This window comes from Mytilus edulis, chromosome 6 (genome assembly GCF_963676685.1).
Source record: "Mytilus edulis chromosome 6, xbMytEdul2.2, whole genome shotgun sequence".
Lineage (NCBI taxonomy): Eukaryota > Metazoa > Mollusca > Bivalvia > Mytilida > Mytilidae > Mytilus > Mytilus edulis.
The window spans coordinates 2,925,110-2,952,085 of record NC_092349.1 but is presented as its reverse complement, the minus strand read 5'-3'; the positions used below and the strand labels follow the sequence as shown (position 1 = coordinate 2,952,085).

General features: G+C 33.7%; 1 protein-coding gene across 1 annotated transcript; it reads right to left on the bottom strand.

Moving 5' to 3' along the window:
- Positions 1-7,149: 7,149 nt before the first annotated feature.
- Positions 7,150-17,535, bottom strand: LOC139526954 (F-box/LRR-repeat protein 2-like). Its single transcript, XM_071322134.1, has 2 exons — positions 17,444-17,535; positions 7,150-8,855 (listed from the first exon to the last, which is right to left on the bottom strand). The coding sequence occupies exon 2, from the start codon at positions 8,851-8,853 to the stop codon at positions 7,219-7,221; it is 1,635 nt and encodes a 544-aa protein (XP_071178235.1). The 5' UTR covers positions 8,854-8,855; positions 17,444-17,535; the 3' UTR covers positions 7,150-7,218.
- Positions 17,536-26,976: the final 9,441 nt, after the last annotated feature.

Below are 26,976 nucleotides of genomic sequence, written 5' to 3'. Positions count from 1 at the left end.
AGGCCAGAGGTGTGAAACAGATATTCTATAATAGTTAACCAAATCATGATGACATCCATAGATGGTCGTAAATAACTTCATTCTTACAATTTGCAACACCTCAATAGCTCCCTGATAGGCAACAACACTCTATTAATCAATTCGTCGTAGAAAACGTAAATCCTGAAATATAATATCGTATCAACTTGGAGACATATCCCAGTGCTGTTTAGGAAAATTGAAATCATCTCATTTGTTGTAAAACTTAGTTCTCAACCGACCTTCATTGTCGATAACTAAATATCAATATAAACTCGATCTCGGGTTTTGTGTTGTTGGTTTTTTGTCTCGACTGCAATAGACGCAGTATGAGAGCCATAGGTAAGACAGTCTGGCAACGGTGTAAACTATTTGTTTAACGTTTATATTTCAAAAGGTAGTAGACCTGGATGCTTCATACCTTGTGTGCAGATACCTTATGCATGTTATGTGATGAAGTTTTCGTCTGTCACATATCTATTGTCCTTGACCTCATTTTCATGGTTTAGTGACTGCTTACAGTTTTTTGATAAGTGAAATACTCACTTATTATGAGTAATAGGATAACTGTATTTAGTATATGGGTTCCTGACACCGTCTATGTGTCTATCTGGTAGGGTTCACCTGACCTCGACCTTATTCCATGAGTCACTGATCAATGTTAAAGTTACGTGGTCAAGTCCGTATCTTAGATATTATAAGCAGTAGATCAACTATATTTGGTGTATGGCAAGATTGTAAAGTGTACTTGACCTTGACTTCAACTTCGTGGTCTATTTTTCAGATACTATAAGCAATAGGGCCACTATATTTGGTGTATGGAATGATAATCAGGATGTAGATGTCCATCTGGCAGGTTTCATATGACCTCGACATGATTTTATGGTTTATTGGACAATTTTTAGTTTTTGTGGTTTGGTCTATTTCTCAGATATATATTATAAGCAATAGGTCAATTATATTTAGTGTATGGAACAATATTGAGAGGTTTACATGTCTGTCTGTCCGTTTCATCTGACCGTGACCTCCTTTTCATGGTTCATTGGTCAATGATAAATTGTCATCATTTGTCAGTGTATCATTCCTGACACCGTCTACGTGTCCATCAGGTAGGGTTCACCTCACCTCGACATTATTCCATTAATCACTGATCAAGGTTAAAGTTACGTGGTCAAGACTGTATCTCAGATACTATAAGCATTAGTTCAACTATATTTGGTGTATGGAATGATTATTAGGTGTACCTGTCTGTCTTGCAGGGTTCATATGACCTTGACCTCATTGTCATGGTTCATTGTTCAATGTTAAGATTTTGTGGTTTGGTCTGTTTCTCGTGTACTACTAGCAATAGGGCCACTATATTTTTTGTATGGAATGATTGCAAGGTGAACATATCTGTCTGGCATGGTTCACCTAGCCGTGACCTTATTTTCATACGTAGAACATTGATAATGTTAAGTTTAAGTGATACTTGTAGTTAAACCTTTACATTACAGACTTTCAACATGAATTTAATGATAAGTAAAACAGGCAAGACATTTTAGCGTGTGAACTCTTGTTTTGTCTCAAGTTGAAACCGGAGATGTGCAATCAACATACTAGTAGTCATCAAACTTTGAATTTTTTCGCGATTTGATCTTGAAAGCGAAAATACCGAAAATAAATCATTCGCAAAATCGTTTAATCTTAAAGTATGCAGGTCTTTGTCATACGAAACAATATCATTACAATTTTACCATGGCTTTTCGTTGTGCTATTGACATGTTTATTGATACCATCAACAGGTGGTTGACCGTAATGGCATATCTGTTTCACAGATGACGAAGAATGTGTTCTAATTGTAACCACATTCACGTCCTCTTTTCCTCATATGCAACCTACCGAGTTAGACTATTCACCGCGTGTGTAGTTATTGCAGTAACACGACGGGTGCACATGTAGAGCTTCATCTTACGGAGCATCTAAGCTAGATCCCCCCTTCTTGCAGTTTTTGGTGGGTTTCGTGATGCTCATTCATTTGTTGTCTTTGTTCAACTTGTCTTTCGTATATTGTTGTTTGTCTTTTTATTATTTTTTTTCCAATGGCATTGTCAGTTTGGTTTCTACTAATGAGTTTGAATGTCCCTTTGATATGTTTCGGCCCTCTTCTGCATCTTCGTTATGTTCATGGTAATGTTTATGTCCCAAGTCAGCAGCTTCGTAAATCGTTTACCGATGTTCAAATCTCAAAAATTGTGACTGTAACGCTTATGTTTGTTCTTTCGCATACCTCTGTTGGAGGAGTTATTATACAAGGACAACACCCGGTGTGACCCCTGGTGCATAATGTGAACATGCACAAGCGTACCTTATTAATTGAGATGTGCGAAAGTTTCCTCCTTGGACATTCACCATCCGCTATGCCAATCCTCACTCAAGTCTGAATGCCACAATCGGGAAAAGAGGAAACAATCAGTAAATTTATTGATTAGATAACTATTCTGTTAACTAAAGATTGAACCAAAAACATGGCGCTTCGGAGACACGCACACATCTTACCCGTCAAGACATTCGACATGGTGTTGACCGTAAAATTTATGTCATGTCGATTTCTATCGTAATTGTCTCGCCTGCGACGAAAAACGCAATATGCGAGACATAGGGATTACAATCCGGCGGCGACGTAAACTATTTGTATTCAGCTTTATATTTCAGAGGGTATAATACCTGGTCTCTTCATACTGTGCAGATACCTTAAGTTTCGAAGAGTCCGTCTGTCAAATGTCCGTTGTCATTGCCCTCATTTTTATGGTTCAGTGATTGCTTGAAAAAAAGTTTAGTTTTTTTCTTCAAGTGAATTTTTCACTCAGTATGACTAAAAAGTTACCATATTTGGTATATGGGTTCCTTGCAATGTCTACTTGTCCGTCAGACAGGTTTCACCAGACCTCGTTCTCATTTAATGGATCAGTCATTAAGGTTAAAGTTACGTGATTAGGTCCGTTTCTCAGAAACTGTAAGCAGTAGGTCAACTGAATTAGCTGTATAGAGTGATTGTAAAGTTTTCATGTCAGTCTGACAGGTTTCGTTTGACCTTGACCTCATCTTAGCAGTTCATTGGTCAAAGTTAAATTTTATGTTCTGCTCTGTTTTTTTATCATATCATAAGCAATAGCGCAACTGTATGTGTTGCATTGAATGATTGTAAGGTGTATATGTCTGTCTCGTCGTTTTCTTCTGACCTTGGCCTAATTTTCAGGGTTCATTGGTAAATTTTAAGTGTTCCTGGTAGAGTCAGTTTCCTAGATACTATAAGCAATAGGCCAACTTCAATTGATGCATGACATAATTGTAAGGTGTACATGTCTGACTGGCTAGGTTAATCTGACCTTGACCTCATTTTCATTGTTCATTGGTTATGTAACGTTTTCATAGTTTGGTCTGTTTCTTGTATACTATAAGCAATAGGTCAACTATATTTGGTGTATTGAATGATTGTAAGGTGTACATGTTTGTTTGGCTTGGATAATCTGGCCTTGACCTCATTTTCATGGGTCATTGATAATGTTAGTTTTATGTGATCCTTGCAGTAAATCTTTATCTTTGGAACTATAAACAAAATCAATCATGGCTAGTAAAGCATGCGAGACATTGCAGTGTGTGCACTCCTATTTCTCATAAATTTGTTGGAGCAGTGTCTATGTATAAAGCACACCCTGAAATGCCTGTACCAAGTCAGGAATATGACAGTTCTTGTCCATTCGTTTTTGATACGTTTTGTTATTTGATTTTGCCATGTGATTATGGACTTTCCCAATTGATCTTCCTCTAAGTTCAGTATTTTTGTGATTTTACTTTTTAATGGAGTCCGTATTGCATGATCGTGAACGAGTTTAAATTGTTAATTAAGATAGTTACGTAAACGCCAAAAGATGGGGCAGATGGTATGTCACTACTGAGAAACTATTCATAACAACTTAAAGTAGAAATTATCACATTGTCACAGATTCTTGTATTAAGTCGGCCATATGTGTCAATATCATGAATTCCGGGGGAAAGTTCAAGATCGATATTTACCGACTACCTAGTTAAGGTGCTATTCTTAATCTCAAGTTGGTGTGATATCTAAGATGCACTCATTGAAATGTGGGTTATTAAGTGAAAGAACATCATCGATATATCTAAAAAAAAAAAAAAAAAGAAAGTAAAAAACTTTGCAAGATGCATGTTTTTTATTCCCCTGCCGTAGCGGAGGACCATTTAAGTTAACCTTGTCTGTCCGTACGTCCTTACGTCCCAAAATTGGATTCCATTCTTTAATGGTAATATTCTTTACAAAGCACAAAACTGTCAGTATTCACCTAAAAGCTAACAAAACCTTTAAACAGACTTGTTAAGAAGGGATATAGTTAAGATACTGTTGTCAGGTCATTAAAGATTGCATATTTTGGCTTTAATATTGATTCACTTATAGGGTCTTTGCATCGGAATTAAACACATTTAATCTCAAACCAGTTGTTGGCATGACACGGGTTATGTTCTTCTCATATATTTTATAATGTATAATACTAAACCCCTAACGGGAGGGATTGTGCTTGATATTCATATGATGAAGACATAATCTTTCAATTAGTTTAATTGGGGTCTGGAGCTGGCATGTCAGTAATTGCTAGTAGTCCTTTGTTAATTTATGTATGTCATTTTGTTTAGTTTCTTTTGTTACCTATTCTGACATCGGACTCGGAATTCTCTTAAACTGAGTTTGAAACTGAGTTTTACTGTGCGTATTTTTGTGTGTTTGTTTTTTCTACATTGGCTAGAGGTATAGGGGGAGGGTTGAGAGCTCAAAAAACATGTTTAACCCCGCCGCATTTTTGCGCCTGTCCCAAGTCAGGAGCCTCTGGCCTTTGTTAGTCTTGTATGATAATTAATTTTAGTTTCTTATGTATAATTCGGAGTTTGGTATGACGTCCATTTTCACTGAACCAGTGTACTTATTTGTTTGGGGGCCAGCTGAAGGACTCCTCTGGGTGCGGGAGTTTCTCGCTGCATTGAAGACCCATGGGTTGCCTTCGGCTGTTGTCTGCTCTATGGTCGGGTTGTTTTTTCTTTGACACATTCCCCATTTCCATTCTCAATTTTATTTAACTTTAGTTTGACTAGCCCAAATGTTATGAAACTTATACACAACGCTTTTTCCCACAAAACACAGATCAAGTTTGAATTTGCTTGGCGTCACTTTTACCTTTCTAGAGTCATGCTCATTTACAAATGGAAATTTTTTTCGTTTTCATTCTCTAACTTAAGTTTGCCTCAATCAAATGTTATAAATCTTATACACAATGCTTATGTTATGTTATGTTATGTTCCTTTATACCATTACTAGCAAAAAAAACTTGAAGACTACTTGATATGTTTATGGCGATACACAACTTGGGTTCGTGTTTCTCAAACTGTTTTTATGCACTGATGCAGTACGTTGATAGTTTTTATTAGATTGTCAGTTCTTCGATCTTCCATAAGAGTTTGAATATCCAATTAGTAGCTTCTGTCTCGGTATTACACATGTGCTCCTAGAACGGTGAAAATAACTCAGAGAAGAAGAAACGATCTAGAACTCTCTGATGATGTAAAACATTTCTTCAGTGTTGCGAGTTTGTAGTATTTTTTTCGAGTGGTGCGAGTTCTGACTCTGTGTGACACAGGTGCTGCGAGAAAGGAGGAATCTACTAAGTGAAGAAAAAAACAATCTAATGATTAAACACATTTCTTCCAGTTTGTTATACTTCTAGTTTATTTTTTTAGTGGTGCGAGTTTGATATAGTGATGCAAGTTTTAATAATTATTGAAAGTCTTTGAGTGGTGCGAGTTGGCCTAGGGCCGAGATGTCGGACAGTACGTCGACTGAGCATGCGCTATAAGACAAAGATCGATAACGGTCTCGGAATTTGGATATTTTCTATAAAAAAAAATGGCGTTTTCTGTGGAAAAAATTGTTTCAAGGACAAATTTAGGAAGTACAAAACACTACATTTATACGTCATATCATGCCTTATTTATTCTATCTTTTTGCCTTTGGGAATCTAAGGTTCTGTATGAGTTCTGTTTGATATTAGAACAAATAAAAGTCGCCCAGTAAAGGAATACCAACTCTGTCTATCCACCAAACTGAGTTTCGCATTTAAAATATATCACAAATTAAGATTTTTCATGATCTAAAACAAGGAATTTTTTGTAGGAAAAGCGTTGAAAAACCAAGTTTAATATTATTGTAAATTTGTAAGAATTGCGCCGGATTGAAGATTTTTGAGTAGATCTTTAGAATTATTAAGAATCCACGTATTATTGGCACCTCTAGTTGGATATACGTGATAACAATATTTCCGAAGGCCATGTTTTATCGTAGATAGAATGGTAGTTATAAAAAAAATTAAGAACGATGTTTAGTCAACCATTTTGACGACCCGTCTTATCTTATTTCTTTGTGAGGATTTTCATTAAGTTTGGGTATCCAGTATCCAGTCTTTTTTCCTGCAAATGCCAATGTACCGTAGAGAAGGACGGACGTATTTTCCGATTTTTTTCGAAAAAAAATATTTTCGTCCGTGAATGATGTAGGTGTGTACGAGGAATTCACAGTTTGTATGTGAATTACACGTTATTTAAGTAAATATATGCATCCCAATAACTATTTTGTATATAAAAACAGTATTGTCCGAGCTGTATCTGCTGGAACAACAACACATTTGTTGAAAAGTGAGAATAAAACATCTGCAACCTCTTGATACGATTAGAATCATGTGTGTTCATGGCACTTCGTAGTTTGTTCATGCGTGTTTGAATGCATAACCGAAGATTTATATCTGGGCGATCAACATAGGCAATCGGGAGGTTTTAATTCAAAATTGATGAGGGTAAAGGTATTTAAAATCCTTCGTGTGATAGCTTTTTGTAGGTATATGAAATGATAGGTGTAGTTTTAACGCGTTGACATTATCAGATATTGTTTGTGAATCATATGCAAGCATGTCCCTATTCAGCAGCTTCGTAAATCGGTTATCGATGTTGATATCTCATGAATCATTTTCGAGTTTGAATGTCCCTTTGGTATCTTTCGCCTCTCTTATAAAAATCAACCAAACAAATAAAAAATAATCTAAATTTTGATTTTTTTAAAAGATATAAAACATGTTATATAGATGAATTATACTGGTTATTTCTTTAAAGAGGATAGTTACTGCTGTATATTGTGTCATGTTTTCCTAAACAGATAGATCTGATAAAGAGACAGTTCTGGAATATTTCATGCAGGATTACTTTCGCATCTAAACTCATGAATTGTTTGCAGTCCAAACAAATCAGACTTCTTAACTCTGGACAGAATTTGGTTATATCGACCATTGATTCTGGGGTTAAATTGTTACATGATCCAACATCAAGCGTTCTTAATTCACAGTGTCTTGTTGGTGAATATTTGAATAGGGCCTCTTTCGTCATCATTGTTGTCATTTTGTCATGAGAAATTAAACCGGCTTCCTTGTCTTCTTGGATAAATCTCGGTTTTAAATGAAGCAAGAATTTACTAGACGTCGACTGCTGTTTAAAATTTCGCAAAGGTTCAAATGCTTTACTTTGGTGTGCATTCTTGAGATCTTTTATTAAAAGTTTATGCGATGACGTATTACTCAATAGTTGATTTACATTTCTAGTTTGACTTAGACTGACACATAACTTTAGAATCAATTCCGTAAGCATTCTACATTTGAATAACATATATGCCACAGCAGTTAATGTAATATCGCTACTTCCACTAAAGTGTGCAATCTTTAATTCAGCGCAATTATCAGCAATTATTTCAATTGCGAGATCATCTAGTCCAGTAACATCGATCAATTTTATAGCATGAAGATGATGACATGAAGTTGAAAGTTCATGCAGGTGCATGTGACTAGATAGACTAGTCTTTCTTGCTTCAATATACATGAGGGTACTGCATTCGTTTGAAATTGCGTACAAAGACAATTTCTGTAAACAATTTCCCATTCGGAAATACTCAAGTTTTCTGCAAGAGGACGTTAATATCAAAATCCCTTTATCTGTAGCTTTGCATCCAAATATCGAAACACTGTTTAAATTTGGAGCATTCTTAGATATAATAAGTAAACTGTCATCGTTTATGTCAGTTTCATCAAGGTGAAGTAAAGATAATGTGTAAATAACAGGCATGTTCAGAAAAATGTTATGGCAGAGACTGGTGTTTCTTGCTCTAATGCTAAATATCGTTTTTGAACTATGCACTCCATAATTTAATAAACCGGTCGACAAAGTATTGATACTTAGTTTCCGTAATTGTGGATTACATTCGGATAACATCGTGATACCAGGAATGTTAACATCTGTCCCGTAAAAAATGATATCAAGTTCGTGTAAGAGCAGATTTGCTGTTGCGTTAATTGCTTTTTTTAATGTTTGCGCAGAGCAACATTTGAATTTCAACATCTTAATGTTAGAACATCTTTTACTTATCAATTTGAATATTTGTGCATTATCCACATGGTACAATGCTAAATTAAGATGCGACAGATTTTCAAATTTTACATTATCATCATACTGTAACAGTTTCAGTAACAAGATAGGGGTGATTTTTAGATATCTAATATGGTGCCTGTTTAATGATATATCACATAAAATAGTGTATGATTGTAGTGCAGTCGCGTTCACACTTTTCCATAGACTTTTTGACCGGCAAATTTTGCACCAGAGTGTGCAAACAGTTTTTGCAAGAATTCGTTCTTCCAATGTTAGATATGTAAAAACCATAAGTAAAATCTCTGGTGGTAAAATGTTTATTTCCATATCTAAATAAAAAAACACATAAAATAAATCTCTATATCTATTTTAAAAGAATATAAGTAACCATGGCAAGTATAATTGCTATTTAATGACATTTTATAAATTAAGCCAAATTTAATTAGCGATATTTAAGCTGTGTAACTTGTTTTGCCAATAAGTTCCTTCAATCCGGAACAAATCGTAGATTTCCCGAACCTTCGAGTTTTTTTGTTTTTTTTCCTTATTATCAGTGATATTATTAATAATTCTGTTATCTTTGATTATAATTCAAACATATCGACCAATATATTGGAGAAATACACATAGGACAGAATAAGGTTGTCATATCCAAAAAGAAAGACAGCAATTGCATAAAAAAAGAACTTGATACCAATTCTAATCAATTTAACACAAAACACTACACAGAAATCTAATAATTGATAAACACGAACACTCCCCCTCCTGTTGCTCATGGAAAATAAAGTTTTGTTATTATTTCCATTCGGTTGTCACAACCGAGGAAATATAAATACAAGATTGTGATTACGACCATCGGTCTATATAGTAATATGTGACACAACTATTCAATAAATTAAAGGTCAACCAAATAATGGTGGAGTTCGTAAACGTTTTAAATTATCATTATACACTCCCTCATTTATAAATATGCTTCCTTGAACGCAAGTCAGTTTACTTGTTATATTGATCACATAGTATTGTCTTAACTGATTTAGACAATATAGCAAACTCATTTACAGTTTTACACTGGATTTTGATAATGAGTCGGCTGAGAACAAATTTAACGACTAAAGAGATGCATGATTTTCGTTTTCCAATTATAAATTTGCGTCTGCATATATATAAGTTGATATGATATTCCAGACCTTATGTTAACTATCATAAATTCATTGATAGAGAGTTGCTACTTTCAACAAAGTTGTTGAACCAAAGTTTTCTAGTGGTAAAGTTGAAATCATCACTCATGAATGTTTACGGGGGGGCATCATGAAATGGCTGGCCGTTATGGAATACCTGTATCACAGATGACCACGGATATGTTTTAACTATCGAAGCCATCCTCTCAATCTTCTTTTTCTCGATAATGACATCTACGACTGAGAATTAACACCGAATTTGTACTAACCGTGCACAACACGACACCAATGTGAAGCATGACATGCTTATCCTTCCGGAGCCCCTTATATCATCCCCGTCGTTTGCAGGGGTTCATTTTACTGAGTTTTTATCAAGTGTTTTGTAGACTGTTCCAGTTTAGTTTTTTTTTGTCCTTTTTATCGTTGTTATACGACCGCAAATATTTTTGCGTTCGTATCATGTTATGGCGATGTCTTCGTCTGCGTCTGAAGACATTTTAGTTCTCAATAACTTGAGTATAAGTGTGTGGATCTCTATTAAATTTTAGCACAAGGTTCCATACCACTAAAGGATGTTTGGGATTGTCCTAGCGGTTTTGTAATTAGGAGCCAGAAAGGGACCAACAATAAATATTTGTCTGGTTTTAAGACAATAACTTGAGTATAAGTGTATACATCTATCAAATTTTAGCACAAGGTTCCACACCACCATAGGAAGGTTGGGATTAATTTGATGGTTATTGTCATAGCGGTTTAGGAATTAGGGGCCATAAAGGGCCTAACAAAAAACAATTATTTGTCTGTTTCACAGATAATTACTTCAGTATAAGTGTATCAATTTGTATTAAATTTGAGTATAAGGTTCCACATCACAATAGGAAGATTTGGGATTTAATTTCGTGTTATTGTTGTAGCTGTTTAGTAATTAAGGGCCAATAAAAGCATGTTTCATGTTTCAGGACAATAATTTGTGTATAAGAGTATGGATCTCTATGAAATGTTACCACAAGGTTCCATACTTCAAAATGAAAGTTGGGATTGATTTTGGAGGTCATGGTCAAAACTGTTTGATAATAAAACTATGCATTGCTATTTAATTGTGCCACAAGCTGTTATATCACAAAATAAGTTTGGGATTTATTTTTGGGTATATGACTGTAATGGTTTAGTAAAAAGCCCAAAGATAAGTCTGTTGTAATACTTTGTATAAATAACTTATTTCTTTAGCAAATTCAATGAGGTTTAATTCAAAGTCCTGAATACTTGCAATCAGGTTCCTTAATTTGCTGAATCTAAATGGTATTTATAATTTAGATTTTGGGTCTGTTTTTGAATTGATCCATATAAAGGTTTAAAATTTAAACTTTGTTTGATTTCATCAAAAATTTAATAATTGGTGTTCTTTGATATTCTGAATCTTATCATGTATTTAGATTTGTAATTTTGGGGTCTGTCTTCAAATTGGTCCACATTAATGCCCAAATGGTCCAAAACTAAACTTTGTTTGGTTTTAAAAAATTGAATGGTTGGGGTTCTTTGATATGCTAAATCTAAGCCTGTATTTAGATTTTTAATTTTGGGCACAATATTCAAATTGGTTCAAATTGGGCTCCAAAATTGAACTTTGTTTGATTTCATCAAAAATTAAATTGTTGATGTTATTTGAGCTGCGTCGGATAGAAATCGACCTTATGCAAATGAATATCAATACATCTGTTAATCTATTGTCGGGTTGAAAAAATAGTTCTGAACAATCAGTATATGTAACTGTTGATATGAGAAACTTTGTTGATATGAAAACCCTATATATCAGACCAAAATTTATCTTTGAATCGTTTTTTAAATGTTTCAAAATTAAACAAATTCTTATACATAATAAACATACGTACACTTGCATAAGGTCGATTTCTATCCGACGCAGCTCATTTGATATGGTCAGTCCAACAGTGTTTTTGATTTTTGATTTTGTGCTTTGTTTTCAAAGTTGGCCAAATTTGGGTCCAAAATTAAATTTTGTTTGATTTCTTCAAAAATTAAATTAATGGAGTTCTTTAATGTGTTCAGTCTAACAGTGTTTTAATTTTTTTTATTTTGAGCCTGCTTTTCAAACTGGTCCCCATTAAGGTCCAAAGTATCCAAAATAAAACTTAGTTTGATTGTAACAAAAATTGAATTCTTGTGGTTATATAATATGCTGAATCTAAGCAATTAATTTAATTTTTGTTTAAGGCACAGTTTTCAAGTTTGTTTGTTTGTTGGGGTCCAAAATCAAAATTTGTTAGATTTTAACCCAAAAGCAATTATGGGATTCTTTGATATGCTGAATTTAATTGTGTATTTGGATTTTGGATTTCGATCCTATTATCAAATTGGTTCACGTTGAGGTCCAAAAGGTACAAAATTAAACTTTGTTGGATTTCTTCAAAACTTGAATTCTTGGGGTTCTTCGGTGTGCTGATTCCAACCATGTTTTTAGAATTTTGATATATAACCATAATTGGTTAATGTCTAATTTAAATTATTTAAGAACTTATACCACGTTCATTCTGTGTCAAAAACTATGCTATTATTTAATATTTAATCAAAATCTAAATTCAGAGATTTACTGCACAATTAACAGAAACTTTAAGTTGAGTCATAGTCATGATAGTTGAAAACATTTACAGCACCATATTTATAATTTTAAAGAAGAAATTATGTATTGATATAGTTTGAAATTTAATGTTCATTATTAGGCATTTTCAAAAGAGGTAAGTTTTATAGATTTTTAAAGACTTTGTATTAATGAGGAATGATATTTTGGAATTGTTTTTTTCTTCATTTTTTTACCATACTTTTCTAATTACTCTGTACAACTTGATTATTTCTTGACCAATCTTAATTTGGTTTAATTCAAAGTCTTGAATTCATGTGGTTCTTTGATATGCTATATCTAACCGTGTATTCAGATTTAAGATTTCGGGCTCCGTATTTGAATTGGTAGAAGGATTCAAAATTAAACTTTGTTTGATTTCATCAAATATTGAATTATTGGTGTTCTTTGATATGCCAATCTAACCATTTATTTATATTTTAATGTTGGTGCCTTCTTTCAAATTGGTCCACATTGAGGCCCAAAGGGTCAAAAACTATACTTTGTTTGATTTTTTAAAAAATCGAATTCTTTTGGTTCTTTGACATGCTGAATCTAACTGTGTATTTAAAATTTTTGACTTTGGGACCAGTTTTCAAATTGATCCACGTAGTCTCAAATAAAAACTATTTTGATTTTATGAAAAAATTAATTCAAGGGGTTCTTAAACTGAATCTAAGCATGCATTTAGATTTTTGATTTTAAGCCAAGTTTTCAGTTGGTCAGAATGGGGATCCAAAATTAAACTTTGTTTGATTTCAACAAAACATGAATATATGGGGTTCTTTGAAATGCTGAATCTAACAGTGTATTTAGATTAAGGCCCCTTTATCAAATTGGTTCACGTTGTTGTCAAAAGGGTCCAAAATTAAACTTGTTTGAATTTTAAAAAAATGAAATCTTGGGATTCTTTGATATGTTGAATCTAACAGTGTATTTAGATTTTGGAAATTTGGCCATGATAGGTAAAGTCCATTTCAAATTTTTCAGTTCTTTGGCCACATTCATTCTGTGCCAGAAACCTAGGCAATGATAAATATTCAATCACAATCCAAACCCAGAGATGTATCAAACTTGAATGTAGTGTCCATACTTGCCCCAACTACTCAGGATTCGACCTCTGCGGTCGTATCAAGCTGCGACCAGCGATAATCAGTATTTAGATGTATCGGCAACTTCTACATGTTCCCTTTGATCTTACTGCCTAATATTTTTAAGATCATGACTTGATACTCGGAAATATAGGCAATGACGTTATATATCAGTGCAGCAAGGTATTGTGCTCAAGTCAATTTGTGTCAATTTATCAATGAAATGCGCACGACTTCATTCATACAACCGAACAACTATCCCAACGTTTTGTACGCGTGAAAATAATTTTACTAACTATTTCATTTTACGTCGTATTCTCAACCAAAAAAACATCAGTTAAGACAAATTGCCGATCAAAGGAATAATGGCATTTTATTTTTTGATACTGACTTCATCAGCTCGAATATCAGCTCGCCCTAGCGGGCTCGCTTGATATTCTTGCTGATAAAGTCAGTATCAAAAACAAACATGCCATTATTCTATATATATCACATTCTTATCATACAATCTTCCGATATAAATTCTATCTCACTAACCCAATATTAAATTTTAAAAAAAAACCTCAGGTATACGTGTTAAACATGTTAAAGGCACGTAAATACTACTGTTGCGGGTACACATTAAATAACACGAATAAAAGAAAACAAGTCGAAATAACAAAATAAGATTCTAAATATACATGATATATACTGAATACTGAATTATGATCCAAAATTAATGCTTTGACATTAATACTGTCAATACAATTTAAAACAAATGGCAATGATTATGCCTCATAAATGATAAATAAATAAAACAAATTGCTTCGCTGAGCGCAGCCTGATACGACCGCAGATGTTAAACCCTGAACAGTTGGGGCAAATTTGGACAAAACATTCAAGCTTGATACGGTCTGAATTTGGATTGTGATCAAATTTTTGACAAAGTATAGGTTTCTGACACAAAATAAATGTCAAGATCTTACAAATGGATTGCGCAATACTGTGCAATTAAAGATTCTTCTTGAAAATTTTCAAAAATTTGAAATTTGAAAAATTAAAAAAAAAAATGAAACCCTTAAAAAAAATTAGAACCCCCCATATTTTTGAATCCTCCTTGGAGCAATTACCCCCACAATGAATCCCAGTCTTTCCTTTGTAGTATGGAACCTTGCAGTACAATTTCAAAGAGATCCATACACAAGTCATTGTGTTGAAACTAGAAAAATGCTTGTTTTAGCCCTTTTTATGCCCCCAATTCCTGCATGAATTGGACAAGTATCCCCAAACTCAATCCCAGTCTTCCTTTTGTGATATGGAACCTTGTGGTACAATGTCAGAAAGATCCATAAACTTAGACACAATTAAGTTATTGTCCAGAAACTTCAAACAGTCATGCTTGTTTTGGCCTCTTTTTGGACTTCCTAAACTGTTGGCACCAGAAACCCCAAACTGAATCCAAACCTTCTGCTTGTGGTATTAAACATTGTGGTACAATTTCAGAGCAATTGAAAAACTTGTACACAAGTTATTAACCTGAAACTAGAAAAATGCTTGCTTTGGCCTCTTTTGGGCCCTTAATTCCTAAACGGTTGGGACCATCATCCCCAAAATCAACCCCAACCTTCCTCTTGTGGGATTGAACCTTCCAGAGGCGGATTTAGGGGGGGCAGGGGGCCCGGCCCCCCCTTTTTTGGGAAAAAATTTGGTTGCTTATATAGGGAATCACTCAAGCGTGACTGGAGCGGGCCCCCTCTTAGGTCAGTCAGTGGGCCCCCACTTATGAAAATTTCTGGATCCGCCACTGCATTCTTCTTAAATTTCATAGAGATCCATTGACTTAAACTAAAGTTATTGTCCGGAAATCAAATGTGTCTTCGGACGACGCAGACGACGACGACATCATACCAGAGGGTTTGGATGGGGTTAAATGATTAGAGAATAATGCCCTTAAAAAATGAAGATTAGAGAATAACGGGCCAAAAAAATAAAGATTAGAGAAATGCGTGGTCTAAAAATATAATGAATATTGAATAATTAATAAAAGAAAACTCTAAAAATTAAGTGTTTACAGAATTTTCCCTTCTTAAAATTTAAAGAAAATTATCAAAATTATTTGTACAAGAGCATGTCCAAAATGCGAAAAACGTCCAACAGCTTCATGTTAATGTGACAAATGGCCCCCAAGGAACCGTGTCTAACAAAACCTGTAGATCCATACAGATACTCGACTCTGGAATAAGCGAGTTAACTAGAAATGTTCACGTGTTGTCTTCCGGTCAGTATCGCACAGAAGCCTCTACTTTGCTTACTTCTATTGTCGAAAACCTCCATGCCGTATCGCACCTCCGACACCAAACATTTTCAATGCTGGAATATGCCAGGGATTTCAGCACTATCATTGGAGAATCTCTTAAAAGAGTATCTGTTTGGTCTCTAAAGTATTTCACACACCCAAACTCCTACTATCCCGTTCCTAACAGCAACATGCCTTTATCAGACGTTTTCGACATTCAATTTGACTTGGAAATAAAGAAGGTATCTAAAACTGATGTAGTTGCAATGAAATCATTGATAGAAAATTACCGACCCATTAGACAAAAAAGCGTCAGAGATGAAACAACCAAAGACAAAGCTGGCACTTTACCAATTTCTTTATACCGGAATCAGGACATTCAAAACAGGGGACATATTGAATTCAAAATAAGCAATGAAGTGCGTGTTACAGAAGAGACAATGAATAAACCAAACGAAATTTTAGTTGACGAAATTTTAGATGACTCCGATAATTCAGATGAATATGACTCATCCAGCAGTAGTGATGATAGCAATGATACACAGGAACAAACTGAAAATGAAAACATTGGTCATATCAGTAGGTCAGGTCGTGTTGTAAGGGCCACTGTGAGATTAGACTTGTAAGAGACGTTAAGGACATTTTATTGTTGTATAATTGTTCATATATGTTAACTCAAAAAAAGGCACAATGAAACTGTATTGTTAGTTTTCTCGTTTGAATTGTTTTACATTTGTCATTTGGGAGCCTTTTATAGCTGACTATGCGGTATTGGCTTCGCTCATTGTTGAATGCCGTACAGTGACCTATAGTTGTTAATTTCTATGTCATTTTGTCTCTTTTAAAGAGTTGTCTCATTGGCAATTACACCATATCTTTTTTCTATGTAGTCAAAATCACTGGAAAAAACTGATGAGAACTTGGACTTGTTATTTCAAGGAACTAGCATTTAAAGCATGCAGAACAATACACATCAACACGTCATTGTTGAGAAACAAATGAAAACCTTGCTGTTGTTTGGAAATCACCGTTCTCATTCATTTAAAGGAATGTTTTTTACTCTTTTTTTTAAGATTAAAGAAAACTGGGGAAAAAATTAGAGAATAATGCGTAAAAAATCACTTTTTAAAGAATAGACTTATTATTTGAAGATTAGAGAAAAAAGGGGTGAAATTTAAATGTTTACAGAATAACAGACCCCCTCATCCAGACCCTCATACCAGTATACGATCCCACAAAAAATAACATTTATCATTTTTGATAATACTACTGTCTATATGGTCCACAACATCGAGAAATTGACGATAAGTATGCATTAGAAATAATACAAACAGATACAATTATAAAATAAGTCAAAATTATAACTAGGATAGATAATACGCCCCCCTTTTTTCCCCTACATCACACCGGCCCGTTCCCGAATAAACTTATTCAGTTTTAAGTCCTCTGAATATTGTTCTATCAGAGTAAGCGACCAGTGTTGCGGATTGATGATTGACAATTAAAGAATCGCGTCCGAAAGCAATACACATGGTACAGATCTATATTTAGTTTTCTACGCGTTTCATATACATGGTTATACATGATATAGGTATTAGAAAATAATTCGTATAATATACGTAATAACTTGACTGAACAAAATAATTACATTTGTAGACAAAAAAAAGTTACATGTAATATAAACTACCATGAAATAAATACAAAATTTAACTTTATAGGAAAGAAATCTTAAAAAGTTTACCTTCATTTGTTTACTCTTTATATTGATTGTTCGTTGACGCATTTCTATTCGTTGGAACTAGCTACATATGTCATGTGATTCGTTGATTGTTTATTGACGCGTTCTTATTCGAAATACATTCTACTTTTAAACTGACTATATTAATAATCAATGTTTGCTACATAGTTATGTTTATAAGCCATGCATGGGGCCATATGGGTGTAAATCGCTTTTTTCAATAAAGTAAAGTATTAATAAATAAATCGTAAAAGTACGCTGGTGAAAAGAATAAATGTATTCGTAGCGCAGGTGAAGTCGGTGATTATATATGTTTTAATAACAAAAATGCCCGTTTAGAATTACCCCTAGAATAGTGTCAAACAAATAATATTGTACATATGTATATGAGGCCCCTCATGGGGGGGGGGGGGGTCCTAGTAATCACATAATCACCATTTTTTGCCAATATAATCACATAATCATTAAATATTTGCTTATCTTTAGTAATCAAATAATCATAAACTAAAAATACAGTCCTAGGTAATCAAATAATCATGAAATATTTGGCTTAATAATCAAATAATCATTAAAAAAAACGACCAAGTAATCACATAATCAAAAACCCCATGAGGGCCCTCGTATATCAAATAACAGAAATTGGTCCCATTGTCTTTATATTCCTATTCGGTCTTATCCGTCCGTGCAGTCAGTGGATACAAGCACAGGCGGTTGGGGCATTGGCACACCTTTTCTTGCTCTCTGTTTTGTGTTTTTGATGTTTAATTTAATTTTATTTAATATTTCAACAACAAGAATAAGAGAATAGAGATAGCACGTATAAACTTCAGTTATCGTAAGATAGTATTGATAAAAGCAAGAATACTTAAAATAAGGAAACATGATTATATATATAAAATAATTACGGGGGTAACTTCGATATTTTTTGGGTAATGGTGTGCCATTTTTATCGTACCCTGCATTTCAATATAACATTCAATGAAATTCATTACCTATATATAGTTATATAGATCATATTTAAGAAAGAATGACCAATACTAGCTTATATACAATATTTAAGATATGACCCATGCTAATTTATAGCATAATTCATCAACAAAACGTTACTGAAGATCAAATCAGAAGATAAATTTCCGGGGTTCATTTGGGAACTTATTTGAAACATGTGAAAGGTGAACTTTCAATTGAACTGATTAAATTTAATTTAATAATTGACCATTAATAATGAAAGATTCTGAATAGCATATGTATATATATGACATGTAGATCATACCCCAAATCGATATACAGTTATCAAACGTAAATACATATTGATATAGGATGTCATTGTTTTTATATTAAATCTCGCAAAATAATGTATAAATGTATAAATGTATAAATGTAATTAATAACTGTTGAAACATATATATGTCTCGCAACTTGCAATATTGATAGTATAGACCACTTTCGAGTTCATCCGTCACCGGAAAAAACTCGTCAATTATACGCGCCTTTATGACGTCATTTACCAGATAGAGGGGGTCGCCTGTATCCCTGCACTATTTACGTTCATCAAGCGTCTTAGTGATCATTATTGTGTAGGATAAACTAGAAATAATGGTTGTTCTGTAGGTACTTAATGACAATTCCCTAATGACAGCAATGCTGATTGTCAATTTTGAGAATTCAATTTGCCGAATAATACGTACAATATAGAATTATAGTTTTCCAACCACTCGCTCAACATTGGAATGGAAGTGACGACGCCCCTAAACGCACAAATGACGTTCACTAAAACCAGAGTTTTTGACGGAAATGCATCGAACTCGAAAGTTGTCTATTAAATGCAATTAAATGTTCAAATTAAAATCGTAATTAATCTCCATGGAAATGAGAAGTGCCTATACTAATACATCTACATAACAAATATCATTGACCTACTTCTATTAGATGGTTCCCCTTTAACTCACTTTATCACAAACTTATAAATGTAAACTTAGCAAAAACTTCAAAGTCAAAAGGAGGGGTCAATGCAAGCAAGCGCCAATGCTTAGGTCCACTATGGACGGCTAAGAACATCAAAATTTTCTGAGCTATACTTAACATCCTAATGAATTTGGAAGAAATAATACTTTGCTGGCTACGGTTACATGGAAATGTAACAATAATAAAATATTATTGTTACATTGGAGACTAATTGCCGGAATGCAAAGTTGGGTGAGGAACCGATTAATTACAAATGTAACAATAATTACTGAGGCTACGGTTACATTACGTTATTGTTACATGAAAAACAGCAATGTACGCTAGATTGATCAAACTTAAATCTTCTATAGTTGTATTGCTTCATTCTTTCATATGTACTAAATAATACTTGTAATTTAATACTGATAAATAATAAAATATTATTATTCAACAAATGGTGTACAACTTGAATAGTTTTACTACGTAAAAATGGTTTTGATGTTCTTAAAGATACTACTCAAGATTAGGAGTGCGACTTCAAAGGCGAAAAATATAGTTCAATGGTTTCACTTTTTTAAAGTATATACTTTCGGCACCCTCGTATAGACTTCGTTATTCATCGTACTTGCTTCGGTCACTTTTGGGTATTTTAACGAGATCGGGACCAACTTCGTACGAACTTACAATTTTCGCATTCGGGTGTCCATCGTATATAAAAATCGGGACAGTGTGACGCGGGCATAAACGAAAATGAAACAATATCAAGACATACATTTCATACAGCTTTATAACTTGACGCAAATTGATAATCAAAAGCAAAGTTTGCTAACTGTAACTTAAATACTAAGAAATTCTGTATGTACACGTATCCGTGGAGGACGTAATTTCGTTCATCAAAAATGTGTCGGACTTTAAAAACAACTTACTGGATTTGTAGAAATGGTCATTGTAAATAACAAATTACAGTAAATAAATTGTATGTTATAAATGTCCTCAACTTTTATTATTTAGTACATATTACTAGTCCCATCGTACATTGCCTTTTTTCATGTAACAATAACGCAATGTAACCGTAGCCTCAATAATTATTGTTACATTCGTAATTAAACAGGTCCTTACCCAACCATGCATTCCGGCATTTAGTCTCCAATGTAACAATAATATTTTTATTATTGTTACATTTCCATGTAACCGTAGCCAGTGCCACAGTAGTATACCGGTGTTCAATAGTCATAAATCGATTGAGAGAAGAAAAAATCCGGGTTACAAACTAAAACCGAGGGAAACACATCAACTATAAGAGGAAACCAACGGAACAAAAAAAAAAACACTGAACTGCAACAAAAACAAACGCCAACATACATAGAAACGAGACTTGACGATTTGCTTCATTTAACTTCCAATACCACATCTCCTGTGAAAGCAGTGAAATCAGGCAGAACGATGTAAATCGACATTATACAAGTTTTACAGTCACCATCACGAACTGGTTGGCCGATACGATGTGTCTAGGGTTCAACTCATACTCAACACATAGTTTAGCGGTCTTAGATCTTTACACTCCATGAAAGTCGTCTGATCTGAAAACATACGGATATAATTCTATTCCATATCGTGAAAGGTTTGCTGTAGTGGATTTGCATTGCGTGGAATTCTTGCATAGCATGATACAATACAGTCTTACTCTTTCTTCTTGAAATCATGTAATGCCTTCTGGTTTATTTTTCTTTCAATCAGTTGGTATATTTCAACTGGGTTTCGAGTAAAAATTTGATAAACTACTGTCGCCTCTTGCTAAGATTTGTTTCTAGAATTTGTCAGATTGAAGACCTAAACCTTTAATATATTACAAATGCGATGATTCCAGGTAACCTTAGTAATATAACGTCTTATGATGAAGTGGTAGCATACCGTACTTCATGTTTCAGACTATGCTGTTGGACCGATAAGATGATTACGATAAAACAGGAAATTTGTTCTCTTTATAAGAGATTCACCATTAGAGTAGTTTTAATTTAAACAATGCTAAGAATTTGGTATGCCAGGGCCCGGTTGTTCAAAAGGTTGGATAAAGTTATCCACAGGATAAAGTCTGTATCCACTGGATAACTTTTGTCCCCTGGACAAATCCGGTTGTTCAAAAATTGTCCAGTGGATAAAATAGCTTAACCACGGACAAAATTTGTCCAGTGTCTGGGGGAGGGTTCGGATAAGTTCTTATCCAGAGGCTAAATATGGCTGCCCATGTGTTGCATGATGTGTAGTAGACATAAAAACCACGCATAAATAGTAAATTTCACGGCGAACCAGATATAGAATTTCAGGCTAGGTAAAGATTTTCTGAAGCTAGCATAAAAGTTTAAACAATTTTGCTTTATGATGATTTGAAAAGACCTACCCAGAGAAATTATGCCATTCCAGTTACTCTTAGATTGTTTTTTACAGTTGCATTGCGTGTTATAGTGTAATATTTTTAAAAAGTGAAAAGAATCAGTTCGGACAAATTTTAAGAACGCCTTTTACTTTAAATTATTACATGACGTCACAAACGTTCTGACGTAAGAGATGCTCGGCCAACGCACCTGTTGATGAACAATACGATACAAGTTGTTTTTCATATCGCATAAATTTTCCAACTGCGATTTGGAAAGCACAATAGAATAATCAGAAATACTGGTCAGTCTCTTAAATTAAAGGACAAGGTACGATAAGCTTCAGAGAACGACCCCTTATTTCGTTCAAATAAAAAGTGACTTGCCATTAATTATAATACTATATTTAAAAAAAAAAAAATCCTGTATTTTTGTAAACATCAATATATTATTCATGCTCTGTCCCAGATAGCAATACTTTGTTGGGCCAACCTTGGTGATTGGTTGGCACAGTTGGTAAATAGTTGGCGTTGGCAGCACAACAAGAAACCGACGTTGGCCCAACAAAACTCAGCCAACAGTTATTTTGAAACTATTGGCCCCTTGTTGGCCCAATAAAGCTCAGCCAACAGTTATTTTGACACTATTGGCCCCTTGTTGGCCCAACGACTTTCCACCAACTGTCATTTTGGTGTTATTGGCCCAATGTTGGCCCAACATTTTCTTACCAACTGTTATTTTTAAAGTAGCTTGCCCACCGATATTTGACTTACGTTATCCATTTGTTCAGTGTAAGATCTTCTGACTGAAACTACTGAACCAATTTTATTCGAACTTTATTTGAATGATTCTATGTTATCATAGAGACTATAGATTGTGTTTGAAGGGCATTGAGGACTTAGTAAAAAATCAAATAATAAAGTCTTCCCAAATAGGACTATTTTAAACCGTCTGTGCCAAGAGCTAGAAAATTCTTAGTATTTTGAATAATTCAAAAGTTTTTAAAACAGTATATTTATAAAAAAAAACATATCATTGATATTTCATGACAATATTGAAATATGAGCCAACATTGTGCCAACAATATGCCAACGTATTAAGTTCTTATCTCCCCGTATTATACCACAGATTTTTTTAATTTTTTTTAGATATTATTTCAAAGTGCAAACCAAAAAATGTGCTCTTCATTCTCTTTATCTAATATTTTCAAATCTGTGTAGTCATTTAAATGTATTTATCTTAATGATTGAATAATTTTATGCACAAACAAAACATACTTGAAACCAGCCCAAAAAAACAAATAAAATTTGAATATAGTTTCTGCAAGTTGTTAACTAACAGCTGCTCATATGACACGAGTGTAATATCACACTCTCCACATGACAGCCGAGAATGACCTGCCTGTATAATATACATTATATATTAGAGATAAATATTTCTTAATACAAAACATGAAATGCAGGAAAACATGTTTGACAGACTGAAGCCTTCGTTGGCATACTGCTGTTCGACCAACATTGGTCCAACATAATTTTAAAACTAGACGACGTTGGTAGACTGTTGGCAAATAGTTAACCTTGTTGGCATACTGATGTTGGGCCAACAAAGACCCAACATGTTGGGCCAACAGAGGGCCGATGAGCAAAATGACGTTGGCCCAACATAGTTTTCCAACATTGGCCCAACAGTGTTGCCAACAGAATGCCAATATTGGCCCAACACATGTTTGCTATCTGGGGTTGCTGTAAACACCTCAAGATTCGCGAAAAGGGCAGACTGAAAATTGCAGTTTCAAAACCTTTTTCTGCATTTTAAACTATGAGCGTACCTACGACCCACGATCATATTTATACCAAACATTTCTTGAACATAAATGTTGATGCAGTTCAAATATTTTAGTGGGCCGTAGGTACGGTCATAGTTAAAAAAAAAAATTATTAAAAATGACAAATATCGTCGTAGTTTTCATTGAATCATCGAAACGAACTGCGGACCGGAGATGATTTCCGGTATTCACTGGATCCGACGACATACTTATATTCATGCTACACGATAATAGCTAGTTTCTTTTGGACTAACATTAAACATATTTGAGACAGAAAAACAGGATATTCCTGTATTTATTAATCATTAATTTAAAGTGACATTTTAGCAGACCGTCGAATATTGACACAAAATTAGACGGAACTGGGACAAACTTCATAGAAAATTTTGGGAACGTAATTAAAAATGAATATAGACTAATAACTGGTTCATACTCAAACGCTGCCTATACGCATTTTGTTTCATAATTGACGAAATCGTCTCATTGGAATGTTTTAATCTCCGTTAGCACTTTTGTGAAAAGTGCTTTCTTTCACGTCCGCATTTCTATCAAGTATGGCATGCCAAGTTAACATTTTAAGGCAATCTTTTAATATAAATACAGACGGCGAATATAAATTACAGAACTGTGAATAATAACATACATTGTAATTCATATGACATAAGAAGACACCATGAGACAATTTTCATTATTTAATTGTGTAAGTGTAACAATAATTAAGATCAAATAAAATTATCCAACACTTTTATGATCTAAATTATGTATCTTGAGTAATTTTTTGGTTATGGTGTTGAATTTTTTTATTGGACTTATGATAAGTAATTGTACCCCGCCTTCCCGTTGTTCTTTTTCAACGACAATGCATGCTACCTCGTATATCTTGTTTATAATAGCAAATTATTCTCTACATTGTAAACTTTCCGTTTTAAATATGCATGCATAAAGTATTTGTCACTGGATGGTCAGAAAACAACATTCAATCAATCATATATCTCCTCCTAAATAGCAGTACTATAATGACTTTAAACATATTCGTTTATTTTGTAATCAGATATTCACACGTCAAAAAAAATAAAATAAACATTGAATATTAAAGGAAAAAACCGCATCATGATAGTCAAAGATGTCTTGCTTTTTAATTTTGTACACTAGACATTTGTTTCGTTTTTTGAGGTGTTAACAGCAACAGAGCATGAATAATTTCAGCAGAAGTTGAAAAACTCATCAGTGACGGTCGAATAAAAAAACGTCAAAAGACAATAACAGTCTCAAAATTCTGATTTTGTTTTGCCAAATACAACTAAGGTTTATTTATTCCTGAATAGATTATCCGTAGTTTTTCAAACAATTTAAAGTTTTGTTAACAGTTAATTCATAAAATTACGATGGCCTAAATAATAGGTTCACAATTTTTTTATCTCGTAATTACGGGTAAATATCTCGTAATTACACAATAATAATCTCGTAATTAAGCGACAATTCTCGCGTAACTACGAGATAATCATTGTTTTATCTCATATTTACGAGATATACGAGATAATTATGACGTAATTACGAGATGATTATGGCGTAATTACGAGATAACTATCGCGTAATTACGAGATAACTATCGCGTAGTAACGAGATAACTATTACGTAATTACGAGATAATTATCGCGTGATTACGAGAAACTATCGCGTATTTACTTCATAAGAAGCTGTTTTATCGCGTAATCACGAGAAAACTATCGCGTCATTACGAGATCAGTAGTTTGTTATCTCGTTATTACGTAATAAGTATCGCGTAATAACAGGAAAACTATCTCGTAATTACGAGATAAAAACTAAACTGTTGGTTTTCCGGTTTGAATGGTTTTAAACTATTAATTTAGGGCCCTTTATAGCTTATTGTTCGGTGTTAGCCAATGATCCGTGTTGAAAGCCGTACATTGACCTATAATGGTTTACTTTTATAAATTGGTATTTGGATGGAGAGTTGTCTCATTGGCACTCACACCACATCTTCCTATATCTATAAGAGGAGAAGGAAATGCACAAATAAAAGAGTAAAAAAACCAACCCAGTAATATTTACAAATGGTTAAAAACAGTTTAATTTGGACAGTCCATGTATTTCTCTGATCAGCAAATGGAGACCCAATGTAAACAATGATATGATAATATTTTGAAAATAATCACCACATTTTTCCTATGGTAAATGTGGTGATTATTTTCAAAACAAAAACTTTTAAATGCGCATTTTTTTCGTGTTTTAGAATAGTCAGTTGCAATCCATTGACGCACAGCATATGTCTTTCACACAGAAAAATCCAAAGATACCCTTTAAGAATGATAGAGCTTTTAAATTGTATTAATTGTTATTTTTCTGTTAGCTGCAACCATGCTGGCCTTAACAATTTCGTATCAACGCAAATTTATTTTTACTGTTTGAAAAATGCTTGATTTGCGTTTTACATGCAATATTCGTTTGTTTTATTGATTTAATATCTGATTAAATGAATAAATTAGTTTTTTTTATTTATTTGAATATGTTAAAAGGCATGCCATGTTAGGCAGCAACCATTTGATTTTCTGGGGGGGGGGGGTTATGGTTTTTTTTTCTGTGCAAACTTTTTTTTTCGCCTTCGGCGAAGAACAATCTATTTTTTTAGCGACAAACCGAAGACAATTTTTTTCTTTCAATTTTAGCATTACATATAGTGGCAGCTGAGGGTGAAACAAACAATTTTTTTTACTCAGGGTCCAAAACAAATTATTTTTTTCACCAAAACCTGGAAACAAACTTTTTTTTCCTTTCAAGGACTCGTGAACGTGTGACCCCATGCAGCTTTATTCTGATGCACGCCGTTTCCCGATGATTTTTTTTAGAAGTATAAATCCAAACTATAAACACAGCATAATGTGTGAAAATACAGGGAATTTTTGTGACACTTTCAGTGCAATTTCGCAAGAAACCAATTCGTTTTAAAATGGTTGCCGAAAAACGCTGCTTGAAAAAAATAGAAATAAAATTCTTTTGGAAAATAATACAGGATATAATTTATCGGAAATACATAGAACAAGCAGTCGTTGAAAATCAGGCAGAAAATGATTTTTGGAATGGAATTAACAACGAAGAAGAATAAAACTGTCCTTGAACTTGGTTAATTTGGCGCACAACTTTCCCTATATGTCCCAAGTGTAACACGTTTTGTAATATTATTGCACAGGCACTTGTTTCTGTCAATGTGGGGTTTACTATCCATACCAGTACAATAAAAAGTTAACAAAGGCCTGTCATTTTGGGATGTCAACACTTAATGCACACCCGTTGGGACAAACTAAAATTAGATCATTCAGACCCTGTTACATATTTTTTCTTTCAATTCCGTATTTAAAAAAATATTTCTTGAAATT

Coding starts and splice junctions, on each gene's coding strand:
- LOC139526954 (XM_071322134.1), bottom strand. CDS start 8,853: ATGGAAATAAACATTTTACCACCAGAGATTTTACTTATGGTTTTTACA.